Source organism: Aquarana catesbeiana, linkage group LG05, assembly GCF_042186555.1.
Source record: "Aquarana catesbeiana isolate 2022-GZ linkage group LG05, ASM4218655v1, whole genome shotgun sequence".
Classification (NCBI taxonomy): domain Eukaryota; kingdom Metazoa; phylum Chordata; class Amphibia; order Anura; family Ranidae; genus Aquarana; species Aquarana catesbeiana.
This window is the reverse complement of record NC_133328.1, coordinates 104,942,499-104,963,244: the sequence shown is the minus strand read 5'-3', so window position 1 is coordinate 104,963,244 and position 20,746 is coordinate 104,942,499. Positions and strand designations below refer to the sequence as shown.

The following is a 20,746-nucleotide window of genomic DNA, read 5'->3' as shown; positions in this document are numbered from 1 at the left end:
GCTCATTTTTATGGGCTGATCTAAGTTTACTGAACTGTAAGTGCTACATGTTTTATGGAATAAATTTGTTACATATAACACTACAAGGAGTCTTCTCTTCTCCTTTTGATTTATTTATTTTTTTTTTGTACAAAGGTTTTTATTGAAAATATATCAACAGAAAAGTACAAAACAGTGATGGATACATCATAAATGAACAGGTACATGGCTGCCGGTAACCGGCCATTAGAGCTAAAGTTTAAAAATTTAAGCCTGGTCTCAGGCGACTCTAAGCCGAGGCCAGGCGACATACCAAGGCATATCCTCATCTTGCGTTTACTGGCGTAAGATATAGAACCAACACGAAGTAGTATCTTTGCAAACGCACATGAATAACTAAAAAAATACATAGCAAGATGTTGTTGCAATATGTAACGTTACATGCAAAAAAAAAAATGAGGAACAAAAAGAACCAAAAATAAAATCAGCTTAAATTGAATAACTTCAAAGAGGAGAATATACTTCTGCATGTGATATTTCGTATGTTATATTAAATATCCAATCTCTGCAGAATTAAGCCTGAGGGCCTGAATGAGGAGGAGAGAGAAAATGAAAGTGGGAGAAGAAGGGGGTAGAAAGAAGGGTAGGAAGGACCCTGGGGTGGGGGGAACGGAGGCTCATTATAGGGAAAGGAGCGTTAGGTCAAATCTTGATGGGCGGTTATAAGTCACCCAGGGTTGCCATATCCTGAGGAACTTGTCATGTGTGTCCAACAATATGGCCGTAAGTTTCTCGTTTACCATGATATCATTCACACTGTTTTTAACTGCTTCAAAACTAAGGTTCGGAGTTTTCCAGGCCCTTGCTATGGTCAATTTAGTTGCAGTGAAAATATGTGCTGCTAGTTGACGTTCAGGATGAAGAAGTTCTGTAATCGGTTTCCATAAAAGGGCTTCAAAAGGGTCCCGCTTTATAGTGGTATTAAAAAGATTGCGTAGTAGTGCATATACTCTGACCCATAGTCTGCAAACCCTGGGACAGGTCCACCAAATATGCGCCATCGTGCCCTCCTGTGAACACCCACGAAAACAAAGAGGGGAATAGGCTGGAATGAAGCTTGCTAATCTATCTGGGGTATAATATCGTCTATAGAAGACTTTGTAAGCGTTCTCCAAAAAGAGAACATTCTTAGAGCATTTAGTCATGCTTTGCCAATCCTCCGGGTCTAATTGTTTCCCAAGCTCGGCCTCCCATTGGAGATGGTAGGGTCTCAATGGTGGTGTCTTAGACTCAATTATAGCGATATATATTAGGGAAATCAAATCCGAGGATTGGGGGCGCGATCTACAAAGGCTTTCAAATTGGGTCATGGTAAAGGGGGCAGAATGGGATTTTGTAAGCTGTTGGAGAAAATGTCTAATTTGTAGGTAACTATAATGCTCCCTAAGGAGGATATCGTGTGAGGAACGTAAAGCCGCGAAAGAGATGATCTTGGTTGGGGTGAATAACGAGTGAACATCTGTGAAACCATTATCGGACCACCATTTAAACTGCAGTGGATTATCACAACCTGGTTTAAATAAAGGGCAGTGGAGGAGACGAAGTAGTGGGAGATGAGGAGAAATTAGGCCTGCTGAGTATTTAACCACATCCCACAGTTTAAGGGAGTGAGTTAGACAGGGACCTATGGTATGGGGGCGATGTGTTTTAGGAAGCCAAGGAAGAGAAGCTAGAGGCGTTGGGTGTGCGTTGACTAAATCAATGGTGGCCCATAGTGGCATTTGTTGCTTTTCATGAAGGTGAGATAATGGGGCGATACCCGCAGCTGTATAATATGCTTGCAAATTAGGAACTGAAAGGCCACCATTGACCCTGCGCGCGTAAAGCACTTGTCTCTTGATCCTGGGTCTCTTAGGGCCCCATATAAACTGCATAATTTTACATTGATGTATTCGAATGATATGGGGGGGCACTTGGACTGGCAGAACTCTAAAATAATAGAGCAATTTAGGGAGGTATATCATGCGTACCGTCGCTATTCTGCCGAACCAAGAGATCGGAAGTGTGGACCAAGAGGCAAGCAGAGCCTCCAGCTTTCGGAAAAGCGGCGGAAAATTGGCTTGGTATAATCCCGAGTACCTCGGTGTAAGTTTAATACCCAAATAGGGTAGTGAGGTTAGCACTGAAATGAAAATGCCGATTGTAGGGATTCTAATTCCGGGGCCCGAAGGTTGATAGACATTGCTTTAGATTTTGCCAGATTAACTGAAAGGCCCGATAACGAGGCGAAGGAGTCTGAGAGAGAATAAATTGGGGAGGGAGATTCTGGGTTTAGAAATGGTTAATAAAATGTCATCCGCAAACAGAGACAATTTGTGCGCAGTCCCTGCTATATCCACTCCTGATATATCTGAGTGAGAGCGTATGGCCTCCGCCAGGGGTTCAAGTGCTAGTATAAATAGAAGTGGGGAGAGTGGGCATCCCTGGCGGGTTCCTCTCTTAATAGGGAAAGTAGGTGATTCATATCCATAATAAGGCACTTTAGCTTGAGGGGAGTGATATATGGCTGAGACCCAACTCAGAAAGGAGGTGCCAAAACCATAATGTGTGAGGACCTGTGTCAAATAGGGCCAAGATAAAGTATCGAAAGCCTTGTTAACATCTAAGGAAAGAAACATTGTCTCCAGGGACCTTTCATGTGCTATATGTTGGATTTGAAGGAGTCGTCTAATGGCATCACCTGCCTGCCTGCGGGGGACAAAACCCACCTGATCTTTTTTTATCAGGCGCAGTAGAAAGGAATTCAAACGGTTGGCCAGAATTTTTGTCAATATCTTCATGTCAATGTTAATTAAAGAGATTGGCCGAAAATTTGCCCAGGAAGAATGATCCTTGTCTGGCTTAGAGATCATCACTATGTTGGCAGTCAGCAAGTCTGGTGTAAATGGATGACCCCCCTTGACCGAATTGTACATAGCCGCTAGGTGTGGGGCGAGAACCTCTGCAAATTTTTGATAATACAAAGCAGTGAAACCATCCGGACCTGGTCTTTTGCCCACTTTCGGTTCCTTAATACACTGGAGAACCTCAGAGACCTGTATGTCTCAGTCCATTAGGGAAATATGGGATTCCGATAGGGAAGGTAAGGATAGCTCACTCAAAAAGGCAGTCAGGCCCTGTGTTCATTTTGATTTATTTTAATGCTATCTTTGGCAGACTTACTGTTTGGGGGCCGTATTACTGGAGGATACATCTTCACATATACCCATGCTCATTTGACAACCTGTAATGGGTATCACCGTGGTCTGGTGAGTAGGATGTTTGCCTAATTACTAGTGGAAGATGGCACTTATTCCTCACAGCAATTAAGAATACTCCACTTTCACTTGGCTTGAAGAATGTGGTGGTGATTTTATGGACTTTATTATTATCATTATTTGATACACACAGTTGTGATTCATGAGTGGTGTGTGTGTGTGTGTGTGTGTATATATCTTCATCATTATTATTTAATTTATTCATTTGGTATTTTTTGATCCGGGGTGCGTAAACCAGGGGTTTTCTCTTCAGAAAAATTATTTTTCGACATATAATTTATATGTTTGTCTGATTTTATATTGGTCTATTTTTCATCAGTCTGATTTGTCATATGAAGATATGAAGAAGAACTTGGGTGATGTGTCAGCTATCTCACAGATAAGTGTGGTAAGTCTGCTGGAACTCCACGAAATTTGAAGGTCATGTCACATGTGAATAAACATTACAATGTTGTAGAGCAGGCTAAAACATATTGAAATTTTATACAGATTTTACGTAGCAATTAGATGTGGAAATGTGTGGTGTTAGTGCGCTCTGTTGAAATCCCTTATACCATAGCAGAATGTTTCTTGCGGGGACACTAGAGATTCTTTTTAAAGATGGTTGCACTTAGGCTGAATTTCAAGTAAGAAGACACTTGGCAAACGTTGTGAATATTTTTGCCTTTAAAGAAAATTAAATGTTTAAACGCTAACATTTTAATACAAGTGCCATATTCATATTTCACCCCGCATCCTCTATAAAAGCCCAGAAGCATCAGGCCAATAAAATGAGCTTTAAAAAGTGTGGTGAAATCTTGAGTTACCTGCCATGAGGAAATCTGTTTTTTTTAATTTTTTTTCCATTTGACGTAGCCTGCAGAGACAACTGTAAATACAACATTTATCATAAAACGTGGCAGAGCATTATATGACCAGACTTTACATTTTGGCAAGAAATGGCACACAAATGCTATGGGTTAGTAAAATAGACAGCACAGCAGACAAAGCTTGCTTTGAGGCTCTGTTTGACACCTCCAATTTGGCCATGAATGAGACATGAATGAGCTACTGTTGTGATGGCTCACTGAGTTCAGTAGTTTGAAACAAGTTGGTTTCAGTAGGGCTAATCATGTAAAAAGACATCTAGCCCTCCACCTGCTGGCTGCATAGAAGAAGACTACATAATTTTATTATGTAATATTCACCTACATTTTTGTAGAGTTTTTTTTAATTTTATTTGTCCAGGCCATAATAAAATTAAAAATATGGAAACATTGCTGCGTATTTCCTTTAAAGGGAAAGAATAGGAAAATATCACATCTAAATTGCAGCAAGAAACAATTTTAAAACAAGCTCACATCTTCAAACACTGCCAAGAGCTTCTCTTAAAGGATAAGTTCACCTTTTGGAACATGTAACATGTTCCCAGTGTTGCAGCCCCCCCCCTCCCCCCCCCCTCCCTATGGCAGCAGTAAGGGGAGAAGTTTCCCATACTAGCTGTCACTGTTTATAAACACTGCCCACACAGCTGCATTATTCAGACACACAGCTCTGGGTGTGAATGAACGTCAAGCTCCGACATCCTTGTTGGCTTGTGGTTCTCAATGAACTACTACGGCGCTGTGGAGCACTGTGGTAGTTCAAGTCTTCCTGTCAGGAAGCAGGGAGTATCAGCTTACTCGTACGGGATGTATGGGGAAGCAGATACACTGACAGTGTGCAGGAGACCTGCATGACATCAGCGATCTGCTGATCGCTGGTGCAATGCTTTCCAGGCTCCTGCAAAAAAAAAAAAATAAATTAATGCACATTTTTTTTCCTGCAAAAAAAGTGCATTTATTATTTTTTTTAAAAAAGTGAACTTATCCTTTAAACCTTTCAATGCCAAATAGTGTGGGACATATCATTGGCAACTAAAGGGTTAAAGTGACCCTGCCAGCACAGGGTCACTTCGTATGTTAAAGTATATCTGTGAAGCGCCCACTACCTAGGTAGGTGCTAGAATAGGGTTTTTGTTTTGAAGAGTAGGTAAATTTAGGCAGGCCTGGCCGACAGCCAGGCCTGTTTGTTTTGGTTTGTGTGGGCTGGGTGTGGCTGAGAGCAGCAGCTGGTGACTCACAGGCAGTGTCACTGAGACCTCCCTCTTTCTTCTAAAGTATTCTAGAAGGAGAGGAGAGGTGGAGCTGCCTGTGGTGTTCTAAGGAGCGCTGACCAATCCCCTACCTGGATTGGCAGGGGGCAGGCCTCCTTAACCACCTCAATACTGGGCATTTTCGCCCCCTTCCTGCCCAAGCCATTTTTCAGCTTTCAGCGCTGTCGCACTTTGAATGACAATTGCGCGGTCATACAACACTGTACCCAAATTAAATTGTTATCATTTTTTCCCCACAAATAGAGCTTTCTTTTAGTGGTATTTGATCACCTCTGCGGTTTTTATTTTTTGCGCTATAAACAAAAGAAGAGTGACAAGTTTAAAAAAAAACACAATAATTTTTACCTTTTGCGATAATAAATATCCAATTTTTTTTTCTTTGAAACAAATTTTTTCTCAGTTTAGGCCGATATGTATTCTTGTACATATTTTTGGTAAAAAAAAAATCGCAATAAGCGTATATAGATTGGTTTGCGCAAAAGTTATAGCGTCTACAAAATAGGGGATAGTTTTATAACATTTTTATTTTTTAAAATTTTTTTACTGGTAATGGCGGCGATCTGCGATTTTTATCGTGACTGCGATATTGCGGCGGACACATCGGACACTTTTGACACATATTTGGGACCATTCACATTTATACAGCGATCCGTGCTATAAAAATGCATTGATTACTGTATAAATGTGACAGGCAGTGAAGGGGTTAACACTAGGTGGTGATCGAGGGGTTAACTGTGTTGCTAGGGAGTGATTCTAACTGTAGGGGGTGGGGACTCACTAGGGGAGGAGACCGATCGGTGTTCCGCTGTACTGGGAACACATCATCGGTCTCCTCTCCTCTGACAGGACCGTGGATCTGTGTGTTTACACACACAGATCCATGGTCCTGCTGTGTTACCGGTAATCGCGGGTGCCCGGCGGACATCGCGGCCGCCGGGCACGCGCACCGGGTGCCTAGTGACACGGCGGGCGCGCACGATCGCCGGCGGCGGCGCGCGCGTGCCCCCTGGTGGCCTAGGAAAGCGAGGACGTCATATGACGTCCGCCCGCAACGAGAGCTGCGCCGCCTGGCCGTCAATTGACGGCCGGAGGTCGGCAAGCAGTTAAATACCCAGGGTCAGCCAAGCTGGGTAGGAGTTGTTGGGTGGAAGAACTGGAGATGGAGTACTAGGCTATCGGGGCCTTTGAGGGAGCTCCCAGTCTGGGGGGGGCTGACCTTGGGCCTGGAGCTCAGGTGCAGGACGGAGCCTTTCAAGACAACGTGAAGGTTCTGGACAGGAGGCACAGGAGGAACAGGAGGGCAGCAGGAGCTAATACTGCCAGGCAAGTCTTCAGTAATGAATCACTTGTTGCAGCCAGGAGGCCTGGTGAGTGACATGCACAGTCGGGAGGACTGGGAGCATGCAGTCTGGGATGGGTGCAGAGCCAGTGAAGTGGACTGTGGTGTCATGGGCAGTGAAGTCAGGCAGCCCTAGGGGGGTAGCGCTACATCTGTAATAGAGGAAACTATTTAGTTTTTCTGCTTCCCCATTTATCTTTATTCCTGTTTTTTTAAAGCACAAATGCTTATGCTTTCTGAATTCTGTTTCCCTGCACTGAAAAAAGCATGCACCTCTATTTTTGTGCATTAAGATGTATTGATAGCCATTCAAAATGAATTAGCTGTCCAATGCAATGCACCTCAATGCACTGTGCTATGGTGTGAATGGGCCTATTGACTTGCACCATGAAATGAAGCAGTAACTATTGCGTAATGCGCAATGCAGAAAGCAGAGCCTGTGTTTTGTAATGAACAAATATAGCTGCCTTCAACTATATACTATACATAGTAAGCATACAAACAAATGCTTTTATCAAACATTAATACACATTTATAACTTTATTTCATTTCTCCAGGACTTGCAAAACACAAACATAAATGCGAACAGCTCGAGTAAGGTCAGCGCTCCAGCAAAAAAAGAGAACAGCAATGTGGCAGCCACAGTGTATCAGCCACACAGGAATGGAAATCTGCCAATCAGCAATGGTAACCACACCGCCAACAATGGCACCCCCAGCAACAGCAACTCTATAGCAGAGGCTTTCCCACAAAGCAATGGAAACAATGTATTCAACAAAGAGCTACTCATTAACAAAAATCCTGAGGACCTGCCTGATGGAGTAGACCCTACAAAAAAAGAGGTGAGTACAATTTGGTCAAAAGGAAAATAAACAGCTATTTAAGGGCAGTTGTGTAATGATCATACTTAATGTTAACCTGCCATTCAGGCAATGCAACAGGTTCACTTTAAAGACAACTTCCACAGGCCCGTACACACAATCAGAAAATCTAGAAAATTTAGGGAGCCGATCACCACAGTTCATCCGATATTATCCGAAGGGACAAACACGAAAATGTTTTTTTTCGTACCATACCAGATCGTACGATTTTCATTTAATCAGTACAGACTTTATCTGAAAATACAATACAATACATCACTTCTAAATTTTTATTCTGTTGTACAAGAATTCAAAACTTTAGTAAACTCTTAATTTTCGATATGGAGACTAGCATGCAACAAAAAACGGGCGGCCATTTGTCCGATAAACTCATCATGTTTATGAGGCATAAGTCTTAGATTTTTTTCAGATTTACTTTAAAGGAAACCCCTGCCGCTTCTTATACTTACCTTCCCCACCCCCAGAAATAAGATCAAGAATCCCTGTGTAGGACCAGATGAACCTCACTCAGGGCTCTGGACACTCTCCCTACCCCATGTGTCATTACTGGGTCAATGAGTATGTTCAGGTGGTTTTGCATGAAAGGTAGAGAATGAGTCTCATGATCACAATACTGCCATTTTTGTTCATTCCTGGCATTGATGTGATGGGAGAGTGAAGGAAAGGTGAGCAAATGCAGGGGGGAGGCTGAACATGAAAATACCCTGTCTTTTTACATCTTAACGGCTAAGATAGAACATGAAAGACATATAGCGGAGGAAAGCAAAAAAAAAAACAACACAAGAAATTCTTTAAGTGTATAAGCTGTAAAAGAGGGAGGACAAACCATATTGGCCCCATAAAAAATGAGGTCGGGAATATGGTTACAAAGGATGGTGAGATGGCAAAGGTATTGAATTTATTCTTTGCCTCAGTCTTCACGAGTGAATCGGGGGGCTTCAGTAACCAAAACTGTAGTGTTTATCCTCATGACTAGGGATGGGCGAACAGTTCGACCCAAGCATAAGTTTGGGGTGAACAACGAACATTACACAGTATTCGCGGCAAATTCGTAAGCCGCGGAACACCGTTAAAGTCTATGGGACATTAACATGAAAAATCAAAAGTGCTCATTCTGAAGGCTTAATGCAAGTTATTGTCATAAAAAGTGTTTGGGCACCCGGGTCCTGCCCCAGGGGCTATCAATGCAAAAAAAAAAGGTTTTAAAAACGTCCGTTTTTTAGGGAGCAGTGATTTTCATAATGCAATAAAAATGAAATATTCCTTTAAATATCGTGCCTGGGGGGTGTCTATAGTATACCTGTAAAGTGTCACAGTTTTCCCATGTTTAGAACACTACCACAGCAAAATTTCATTTCTAAAGGAAAAAAAGTCATTTAAAACTGATCACGGCTGTAATGAATTGTCGGGTCTCGGCAATATGGATAAAACTGAAAAAGATGGCATGGGTTCCCCTCCCCCAGTCCATTACCAGGCCTTGGGTCTGGTATGAATATTAAGAGGAACCCCGAACCAAAATTTTTTAAAAAAATTGCGTGGGGGTCCCCCCAAAATCCATACCAGGCCCTTCAGGTCTGGTATGGATATTAATGGCGTAGGGGCCATCCATACCAAACCCCTATCTGAGCATGCAACCTGGCAGACCGCAGGAAAAGGGTGGGGGAAAGAGAGAGTGCCCCCCCTGAACCATACCAGGCCACATGCCCTCAACATGGGGAGGGTGCTTTGGGGTCCCCCCAAAACACCTTGTCCCCATGTTGACGGGGACAGGGGCCTCATCCCCAAAACCCTTGCCCAGTGGTTGTGGGGGTCTGCGGAATCTGGAAGCAGGGTGCCTTTGGCCAATCATGGCTCAGGGGGCTAAGTCCACGTCCCACACTATGTAAGGTTGCTTAGATAGCGGCCGTACATAGTGTAATGAATGAGAGCAGCAAAATTACATTTCTAAAGGAAAAAATGTCATTCAAAACTGCTTGCGGCTGTAATGTATTGCCGGATCCTGGTAATACACATAAAAATCATTGAAAAAAATGGCGTGGGTTCCCTCCCCAGTCCATTAACAGGCCCTTCAGGGGAACCCCACGCCAAAATTAGAAAAAAAATGGCGTGGGGGCCATCCATACCAAACCCCTATCTGAGCATGCAACCTGGCAGACCGCAGGAAAGGGGTGGGGGGGAAGAGAGAGTGCCCCCCCTGAACCATACCAGGCCACATGCCCTCAACATGGGGAGGGCGCTTTGGGGTCCCCCCAAAACACCTTGTCCCCATGTTGAAGGGGACAGGGGCCTCATCCCCACAACCCTTGCCCAGTGGTTGTGGGGGTCTGCGGAATCTGGAAGCCCCCTTTAACAAGGGGGCCCCCAGATCCCCCCCTATGTGAATGGGTATCGGGTACATTGTACCCATACTCATTCACCCAAAAAAGTGTAAAAAAATTAAAAATGGCAGACAGTTTTTGACAATTCCGTTATTTTAAAAAAAAAAAGTGTTCCAATGTAAATCCATCTTCTATCACAGCTCCGACGGACCGAAAAAACCCGGAAAAACTCTGCCTCAATGGAAGGCGTCCCGCCGACTGCAGCCTTTTTTCGCGATGACAGCTTTTATATATCCAAGGTCGGGGCCATCCGTTGACGTAACCGAGTGACCCCACCCCTTCTGACATCATGTGACAGAGGGGAGCGTGGTCACCCGTTTACATCACCGGGTGGCCCAAGTCTTGGATATATAAGAGCTGTCGTTGCGAAAAAGTCTGCAGTCGCAGGGATGCCTCCCATTGGGGCAGAGTTTTTCCGTTTTTTATTTTATCGGTCTGTCGGCGCTGTGATTAAAGATGGATGGATACTTAGGGACACTTAGTTTTTGACAATTCAGTTATTTAAAAAAAAAGTATCCCGCGATGTCCATCCATTTTCAATCACAGCGCCAACAGACCGCAAAAACAAAAAAACAAACAATAGGTGAAAATAAAGGAAAAGACTTCAAAAAGAAAACTAATGCAGCCACCACATCCAAGAATTGGTAAGCTTCAATTGAATAAATGTTTGTTTTTAGATACCGATTTAAAGTAGTATCTGAAAAAAACACACAATATGATGCAGCTTACCAATACTTTAATGTGGTTACCCAGCATGCACCTCTTGATCTCGCGCATGCACGATTTAGCGGCGGCTGTAGCGCTGATTGTTTGTAACATTGCCATAACAACGGGCGGCAACGGAGGAACGTCCCGCCCCGTTGTTATGACAACGTAACGCGATAACATGCCCTCGGCGCTGCCCAGTGACTCCTGGGAAATGATGACAGACATCTCCCAGGAGCACTAGCGAGCATGGGCTCCGAGTGAAATCACGCCAGGTGCTGTGGAGATGAAGAGGCAGATTATGAGGGACCCCCTAGCAACACACAAGAAAAGGTGAGTAAAAAAAAAAAATTTCCATGAATGGAACTTCACTTTAAGGGCCAGTTCACACCATAGAAACGCAGTCCGGATGCGTTCTAGATGTTTTTCTGAATGCGTTTTTGATGCGTGTTTTTGACGTTTTCCAGTGCGTTTTTGATGCAGTCCAGTGCTTCCCCCCCCCCCCCTTTCTTTTTTCTTAACCTTACATAAGGACATGTGCATTCCAGTGCATTTTTATGCATTTTACTGCGTTTCAGTAGATTCCAGTGCAGGAAAAATGCAACATGTACTAGTTTATTTTTCTGGAACGCACTGGAACTGCAAGCACTGGTGTGAACTATGCCATTGGAAACCATATAACCTACTTTCCATGCATTTTTGATGCAGAAAAAAACGCACTGGACTGCATGTGGTGTGAACTGGCCCTTAATAAAGCTTGGCAGATGCCCTGTGTGTGTGGATATCTCATACCTGCAATTTCCCCAAACAAAGTGAAGCTAAAGCTGAATTAAAGCCTCTCAAAAGCCTCAGGTGTTTCAAGCGAGCTTTGTCTCAGACTTCTATGGAGGCATTGAAGCACCACTAAAGCAACATGGGGTATAATTTTTGAAGCGAAGCAAAGCAGACGCAAGGTGTAAACAGGACTATAAGCAAACAATTTTATTTAGTGACAGAGGCTTTGACTGGCATTCAGAGAGCTTTAAAAAAGTGTGTCCAAAGCCATATTTTGAAGCAAGTGTAAACCAGCCCTAATCATAGACAAACAAGATAATGGCTCTGCTTCCAGGCTGACTTGAACCAGCTGCGGGTGCTCAGGCCCACTGTAAAACAGTCGACCCCTGAACAATATTCACCAAATATCGAAAGAATGGGCCACATTGCCACTATTACCTTTTTTTTTTTTTTCCTTGTCAAAAGAAGTTTATTGAGTATACAATGTTATAAAGATACATAAAGTAAGTTTACAAGGATCTATAAAGTAAGCTCATTGTTTTACAGTAGGGTTTATATAGGTAAATATCATGAAATTTTAAATATTAAACATTGGGTTCACATAAACCTAAATTAAAGATATATATCATTTCCTTAGTTACTTTTGTAGGTATTTAAATGATTTATACCTACTATACATATTGTTTACAAGTAGAGTGTATATAGGTCAAATAAATTCTGATAATGAGCTTTAATCGTAAGGTAGAGAAAAGGAAAGAGAAAGAAGAAAAAGGGTTGAAAGGTAGAGGTATGGTCCACAAGGTTGTCCCGCTCATCAGTTTATTATTCTTTTTAGTTCTCTTTGAAGCCTTAGAATGGGTGTCTCTGTAAGTCATTTAATCTGTTACCATTGCAACAGGACAGAGTCATTGAAGTTTGACAGGAACTGTTGTTTTATCCAAGGATGCCAAAGTTTTTCAAATTTTGGAATTTGATTTTGATCGATGGCTACCATCTTAGCATGGGACATTGTATTATTCATTCTGTGAATTGTTTCTGCTAGTACCAATGTAGGAGATTTCCATGCCTTGGCCACTGTTTGTTTTGCAGCCGTTATTAGTTGGATCATAAGTTTGAATTGAGAGAGTGTTAACCATTCCGGTTTTAGATTAAGTAAAGTTAAATATGGATCTGGTTGTATTATTTTTTTAAATATTTTAGATGCAATCACGAAGACTTCCTTCCAGAAGGTTTGGATTACTGGGCACGTCCACCATATGTGTAAATATGTGCCTATTTCTGGGCATCCTCGAAAACAAAGAGCTGAGGTATTAGGTGAATATTTTGCCACTCTAGCGGGTACAAGGTACCAGCGAGTTAGGACTTTATAATTTGTCTCCAGTGCTAAGATGTTGGGTGAAGATGACTTAGATGTGAGCCATATGTTAGACCAGTCCGTGTCTTCTAAAGTTCGTCCCAGGTCCTCCTCCCACCTCTGAACGTAAGAGGGTCTATTAAGATTTGCTACTCCATATAATTGATTATAAATTGATGAAATTGTACCTTTAGCAAATGGATCTTTTGTACAGATTGATTCAAAAATGGATAATTGGGATAATGGTGTATCCTCCTTTAGGAATGGTGTATAGAAATTTTTGATTTGGAGATATCTAAATATCTCAGAGTTTGGTAGATCATATTTTTCTCTAAGCGATGGGAATGAAAGGAATGATTTAGATGCTATGAAGTCATTTAGTGTCTGAATGCCTGATGTTGTCCAAGCTTTAAAAGAATTTGGGTAGATCCATGCCGGATAAAAGGCCGGATTTCTGATAAAAGAAAGGAGAGGATTGTGTGGAGATTGTAACTGATATTTGGTTTTTAGTTTATCCCAGAGAGATAAGAAGTGTTTAGTTATGGGATTATGAATTTTAAAGCGGTCTTTAGGATCAAGCCATAATAAATTTGATATTAATAGAGGGTCATTTTCTGAAGCCTCTATAAATACCCATAATGGGATTTCCTGTTTTGCATGGTATTTGGACAGACTGGCCAAATGTGCCGCTCTGTAGTAGTTAGTAAAATTAGGGTATCCCAGGCCTCCTTTATTTTTGGGAAGATGTAGTGTGTGTATAGGTATACGTGGTTTAGAAGAGCCCCATATAAATGAAGTTGCTCTTTTTTGTACTATTCTCAAAAAATAGGAAGGAATTGGAATAGGGAGGACTCTGAATAGATAAAGCAATTTGGGTAGAATAGTCATTTTGATTGCATTAATCTTCCCCATCCAGGATAAAGGAAGTTGCGACCATTGTTTTATTAGATTTGTGATCTGTCTTAATACAGGAGGATAATTGGTTGAGAATAAGTCAGAATGAGAGGCTGTTAAATGAATTCCAAGATATGGGATTGATTTTTCTGCCCATGTGAATGGGAGTGCAGCCCTAGCCGGGATCAATTCCATGTTTGTGAGTGAAATATTAAGCACTAGGCATTTCTTAGGATTAATCATAAGGCTGGATAGGGATGCAAATCCATCAAGAGCTGGTATTAAGTTAGGACCAGAGACCTGTGGTGATGATAGAAAAAGTAATATATCGTCTGCAAATATACATAATTTGTGTGTAATACCTCCTACTTCAATGCCAGTTATAGTTTGGTTTGTTCTGATATATTGGGCCATGGGTTCGAGTATAAGGGCAAATAATAAGGGAGATAATGGGCAACCCTGTCGGGTACCTCTTTCGATATTAAAGGCTTCAGATTTGTATCCAGCATATTTTATATAGGCTTTGGGTTTATTATATAATGCTTTGATCCATGTTAAAAAGTGGGGTCCAAAACCCCATTTTTGTAATGAATATTGCATATATTGCCAGGATACTGTGTCAAATGCCCTCTTAATATCGAGAGATAGAAAACATAAAGGGATTTCCTTTTTTTTTTTTTAAACAGGCCTTATTACTCTGAAGGCCACAGCATCCCACCAGACACAGACTCCTCCCTCTCTCTACAATGAAGTCCTATGTTATGGTGAAACATGTCAAAGAAGAGGTCTGTGTCCAGCAGGATGCTGTCGTTCGGAGAGGGATAGAGAAAAAAATTTGTCAATAGCGGTGACGCAGCCAATTCTTTAAGGCTGGGTTCACACCTATGCGAATTGGATGCGGATTTCTCTGCATCCAATTTGCATGACGGGAGACTGTGACCGGCTCTCTAAGGAGCTGGTTCACACATCTCCATTGCGGCTGCGGAGGGGCTTGCGCAGTCCTGTGCGTCTTTGGCTCCATTTTAGAGCCAAATCCAGGCAAAAATTTGGCCCCGAAACGGAGAACGGGGGCGCGAGTCACATCAAACTTAAATCATTGAGGTAAATGAAATAAACCCAAGTTAGAAAATATTGCTTTTAGAAAAAGTGTCACAATACAAATTAAAGTAGTATTAAATGGTTCCAGGCTTATTAAAGAATACATTTTAAACAGCCCAGTGAACATACAGCAAATTATGTATTGGGGATTATGTGGGCACCAGCATTTGTTTTTAATCCAGGTCCATTGGCACAGCTTCCCTGAACTTCCTGTCAGGGAGCGTGCTCACTGAGTCTCAGTAACAAAGACCACTTAGGTGCAAGCTGCTGTCCCTCCATTAGATAGGAGCAAGGAAGTGGCTTGCAATAGGCCGTGTGTTTGGCTGGACGCACACAGCTGGCCGGGAGAGCACTCGCATGGTCCTACGGGGCCAACCTAAATCAGCAAGGCGAGGACAGCACTCAGGGGACCAGCTCTTTCACCAGCAAACTGAAACTTTAGTACATTAAGGGACAGAAAAGATTATTTGTTTATTGATCAGCATTTGGAATGGTTAACAGCTATTTTGACTTTTAATATAAAATAATGTTACATGCATGCTAACATAAAGGCCAGTTACATTTCCCATATTATAAATTCATTTTTTATGTTCCTTTTTAACAGATGTACTTGACTGATAGTGACTTTGTCAATATTTTTGGGATGCCCAAAGCCCAGTTCAGCCAGCTACCCAAATGGAAGCAACAAAATATCAAAAAACAACATGGCCTGTTTTAAATCTGTATTCTTTGTCATCTATGAGGAGACGTCAAGAACCATCTCACTTCCAAAGTTATCCATGCATCCGTTGAGATGAACACATTCCTGTTTTCTACTCTGTGATTTGTATTTATTTAGGTTTCTATAAAATTCAGGGATTTTCAGGAGCTGTGACCTTTGGAGTTTTTTTCTTATCACCCTATTTACCCCAGGATAGCTTATCTGCAAACTTAGATAATGTGACCTTTTTTTCTGATTTCCTTGACATTTCCACAACAATGTAGTGCCCCATCCCTCTCTCTTCCTGATTTTTACATACTTATTTTTTATATTTCCATATATACATCCCCTATTACATCATGACCCACCTCCTAAGACATCACGCTAACCCTTCCCAACTAGGCCACATTTCCAAGCTGTTTATATTGTGAGGATAAATATACCTAGATAGCTTAATGCTTGATTATCTGTAGGAAATCAATATACAATAGAGCATGAAGATATGAGTTTTGAAAAGACAATTTACTAAAATAAACAAAAAAAAATCAGATTTTTTTTAAAGTCTATATATTCATACGGCATTCTTGATACAGCAAGAAAATTTGAATAATTTTGGTAAAGATTATTTTTATGGACCATATACAGCAGAAAAGGGCCTGCTTATAAGTAAGCATTTCTGCTGATTTTTCCAGATTCGCGGCTTTATAAAAAAATTCTCAACATTTTTGTTAGACTATATTTTTTTTTTTGCAATTTTCCTTATTGCAGAAAGATCCTATAAATTTTAGATTCTAGCTGTTTATTTGCCATTTCTGTACTCTGTATTTACAGCTCATTTATTTAGCTGTGGTGTGTTTTAAAGGTTTTTTTTTAATGCATGCTTCCATTTATGCCCATGAAAGGTACCAAAGATGAGGCAAGCAGATTTATTTACCTCACCAAAACCCATAGATGTGAATGCAACCTCATATAGCGACAAGACACATAGAAGTTTGTAGCAAAATTGGGAGAACGTAGTGAAAAATAATAAGAGAGATAGAAATACAGCAAGCATGTACCTTCATGAAAATAGTTTCTAACATATCCCAATGTCTCCAGGGCCAATATATCCTACTCCGCCTTTGTTGTAATTCCGAATATGCAGAGCAATTATTATAAAAGAGCTTGTCAATTAAAATTTACATACACTGGTGCCATTTTTTTCCATCCACTGTTTTTTTTTTTTTTTAAAACTCTAGAGAATTATTAATAATAAACATAACCGTTGCCAAGATGTTAAATTCTGTTATTCTCCTAGTTGCTGTAGTCTTGTTTATTATCTCTAACACTGCTGAAGGGGGGCAGAAGAAAAGATACAGCAGAAGAATGTGCCAAGGTGCAATTTTTAAATCGCATTTTATTTGTTTTGTTTAATCATTTCATGTGATCTATTAAACTCACTCCAAAAGTTCATTGTTTTGTGTTGCCTTTCTTGTTTAAAGCGGAGTTCCAGCCAAATTTTGAACATTATCTCTATGCATTCTCTTCCTTGCCTAGGTGCTGACATGCTGTGTAAAAAAATTTAAATCGCCGTAATTACCTTTTTTTTTCTAATCTTCTTAGCACTTCCTGGTTTTCCTCCCATGGGAGTAGGCGTGTTTCTAGCCTCTCCCAGACCTCCCACAGTCCACTGGGAGCTAGTCTCAGGCTTCCCAGCATGCATTGTGCAACAGCGTCATCACAACATCTCGGTGAATGCTGGGAGCACAGCATTCACCGCATCCAGGAAATACATGCTTGTGGTCTTCAAATGCCCACAATTAAGATGGAAACCGCCTTCAGTGAATTTTATAAGTTATTCTTTACCATGAAATCGGACACAGGCGGACTTATTACACAGAACATGTGAGTAGATAATCATGAGAAGAAAAGTTTGTGAATGAACTCCAAAAAAAAAAAAACGATAGATAGGTGGACCCCTGCTTTAAGTACACAAAAATATGACTGGTGTATTGCAGACTTACCGGCTGCTGTGACCCAACTTAATACTACCTCACCCACTTTATTTGAATAAGACACAAAAAACTTTGAATGGCTTTAAATGGCCATAGCAGCCTTCTATTAAAAAGGAAAAAACATAAACCATACATACAGTATTATTCATAATAACTAACTGACTCTCTTAGAGCAGGTATTTGGAGGCGAGCATGGTCTACCAAATATGCTGTATCAAGCTACATTTTCATACCATGGCCCCCAGCCGCAAATACACTGACTCGGGAACAATCTGTTACACATTACCACCTGATACAGCCCCAATACCGTTCTCGTCTTACTAACGTCAATTATTCGGGAAGGTACCCATACCAAAGATGAGCCCCTCCCATCATTCTCCACATAAAAATTTTGACCATGCCCACCTTCAAAACCCTGAGACCCCTGCCCGCTGCTATGATACAAATGACCCCCCCCACACTTTACAAAATAACTTAGCAAAAACCAACATTACCCAGGACAACAAAAACAGTAAAGGCAAAAGTAAAGTACAAAATGCAAACCTTAAACTTAAGTGAGGGAGGGAAAATTCACTTGCTCTGCCTGGCTCCAACTGACACTGGTAAACTCCCCCTCACTGCCTAGACCCCTGTTGGCCCCACCAAGACCCAGCTTGCTCCACCCTACCATACCTTACTATTGTCAAATAGCTAAAGCCAGAAATTTATTTAAAGATTTGTTTCTAATCTGCCCAACTATAGCCTATGCTGCACCCCCAGTCATGTTCTGAACCGTTTTACAACATATGATAGTCTGAAGATGTGTGCAATGTGTCCTGTAACACCAGACACTTCACATTATGCTCTACACAGCTGATTAAATATATTTTATCAAAAGATAAAGGAAACGCCTCAGAGAGCAGACTCCCTGTCAGAGTTTACAGCAAGATTTAACTAAGCCCTCACTCAGCAAACCAGCTTTTATGAAAACTTTAAAACAACCTTCAGTTTCAGCTTGGGGATGTTAAATATACAATAGATCATAATGGGAATGCTGGTTATCATTTTATACAAGGCTTTCAGATCTCCCAACTTTAGAATTTGAGAATGAGGGACACTTCAGAGAGATAAGTTACCTGCAGTTGATGGAAACAGGGTAGGACCAATTTCACAGGTCTGCCTATTAGTTTTTTAGAATTATGTATACATAGCACTCCCCATTCAGTTTGAGCTAAGCTTGGCAGGGTCCATCAGACTGGCCTGGAACAGACTTTGCAAATATTGACATACTCCTCCCAGGTCACGTTCTGTAGGTTCACGTAATATGGGGGCAAATGTCAGCCCAGTCCTTGCCACCACCAGCCCATACAATGCCATGTCTCTCAAGGAAGTGACTCCTTTTGGTTTAGGATGTTGTCCATATCTGGCACTCATTAGGTGTCTCATCCGCCTGTTTATCCCTTGAATAAAAAGGAACAGTCTTTCCAAACATTTTCCTGTTCCTTGGGGGGTTACTGGCTTGAAGGGGAGATCCAGGGGATAGTCCGTGATTGCAGTATGTTGCTCCATGTCAACTTACCTACACTCGTGAGAGTTTATTTCCTTTTTTATAGACCTAAATGTGATCTAAACAGACAAGTTAATTTTATGCTTCTTGTACCTAATTGGGTATTCCTAACAAAGTGATGATTTACCACATTACGTTTACTAATGAAAAGGAGTGCAATTGCGCAGTCCATTTGCCTTTAGTAAAAAAAAAACCCAATGTTAATCTATTTATCTCATGTCTGAACATGAAGAGGAGTTAATGCATCTACAGAGCATATTACATACACCCTGTGTACTTCAATTCATTTTTATTTTAGGTGTGTGTAGCATGCCCAACTTGTTAAAGCTTAACTCACAATTATTTTTAGTTTTGGACAGTGCAAAAAAATTAAACTCTGTCAGGCTTTTTATTCTGTCTGTGGCCTGTTTGAATTTTTCTTTAGAATTGTTAAATGTTTACCTTCACACTCCCCCCTCGTGTTTTAGGGGGTGATCGAATTTAGGAGATATGAAACATAATGTTAACAATGATAGGTGGTTGGGCTGTGGACAGGGGATAACTAAGACGGATCTCCCAATCCCTGATTATACAGTATAATACACAGATAAAAAGAAAGAAGGTACTCTTTCAACAGAGAATGGGATTTTTAGAGGGAGATAGTACGTCTATTGGTAGTAGGTAGAGATCAATCAGATTAATAAAATATATCCATTTTTATTGAAACATAGTTAAAATATGCATAGCAGACATAACATGTAAGAAAACATGACCATCCAGTAGTAAATTCAGAATTCATTTGTGACTGTTAGCCAACATGTTTCGCAAAGAATTTTTCGCTTCATCGGGGCATAAAACGACATCACTAATTCATTTTAACTGTATGGACAACAGATAAACTGTAATTATATAGTGGCCATGCATGATTATATATCAAAACATAGTACAGAAAATCTAATAAAGGATTTATTCCAATAACTCTCACCTACTAGTGCAGGTCTAGAAAACAGGGCAATCACCACCATTGCTGAGGCAAGATCCCAATATTTGTCCATCATTGATCGGGCATATCAACAAGGCCTGATCGATAAGGAGACTCGTGAGTTCTTGGAAGTGAAATGGCCGGTAACACCAACTTTCTACTCACTACCCAAAGTCCATAAGAACATCCACAATCCCCCTGGACGCCCGATTATATCCGGGATAGGCAGTCACACTCAAAATGCCAGTCAATACGTAGACAGCTATCTAGTCCGCATGTCATAAGTCTGCCCTCATACTTAAAAGACACACTGGATCTACTTAAAATCCTTGAAGGACTCACTATAACTCTGGGAGCGACTTTGGCAGCAATTGACATTGAAGCATTATATTCGAGCATCCCACATACCCAGGGTATAGCAATAGTCACTGAATTTCTGAGGGAAAGAGATACCAACAGTTGGGAACTGGGCCAATTTATCACCACGTTATTAGAACACATTCTAACCAATAACATGTTTTTGTTTAATGGCATCACCTACCTCCAGGTACAGGGGGTAGCGATGGGGACTTCTTGTGCCCCATCGTATGCCAACCTGTACCTGGGGGGATGGGAACGTACCCTTTTTTCCAGTGAGGGAGCCTCGATGTATCTCTGCCATATTCTCCTTTGGCGAAGGGACATCGATGATG

General features: G+C 41.3%; 1 protein-coding gene across 2 annotated transcripts in view; it reads left to right on the top strand.

The window, feature by feature from the left end:
- LOC141144389 (villin-1-like) overlaps window positions 1-17,003 on the top strand; it is a 165,766-nt gene extending 148,763 nt beyond the window's left edge. For both annotated transcript variants that reach the window (XM_073630035.1, XM_073630036.1), the window contains exons 18-20: window positions 3,616-3,684; window positions 7,327-7,611; window positions 15,458-17,003. In XM_073630035.1, the coding sequence (XP_073486136.1) occupies window positions 3,616-3,684; window positions 7,327-7,611; window positions 15,458-15,571 (468 nt within the window). In that variant the 3' untranslated portion in view covers window positions 15,572-17,003. The remainder of the gene's footprint in view (window positions 1-3,615; window positions 3,685-7,326; window positions 7,612-15,457) is intronic.
- The last annotated feature ends 3,743 nt before the right edge of the window (window positions 17,004-20,746 follow it).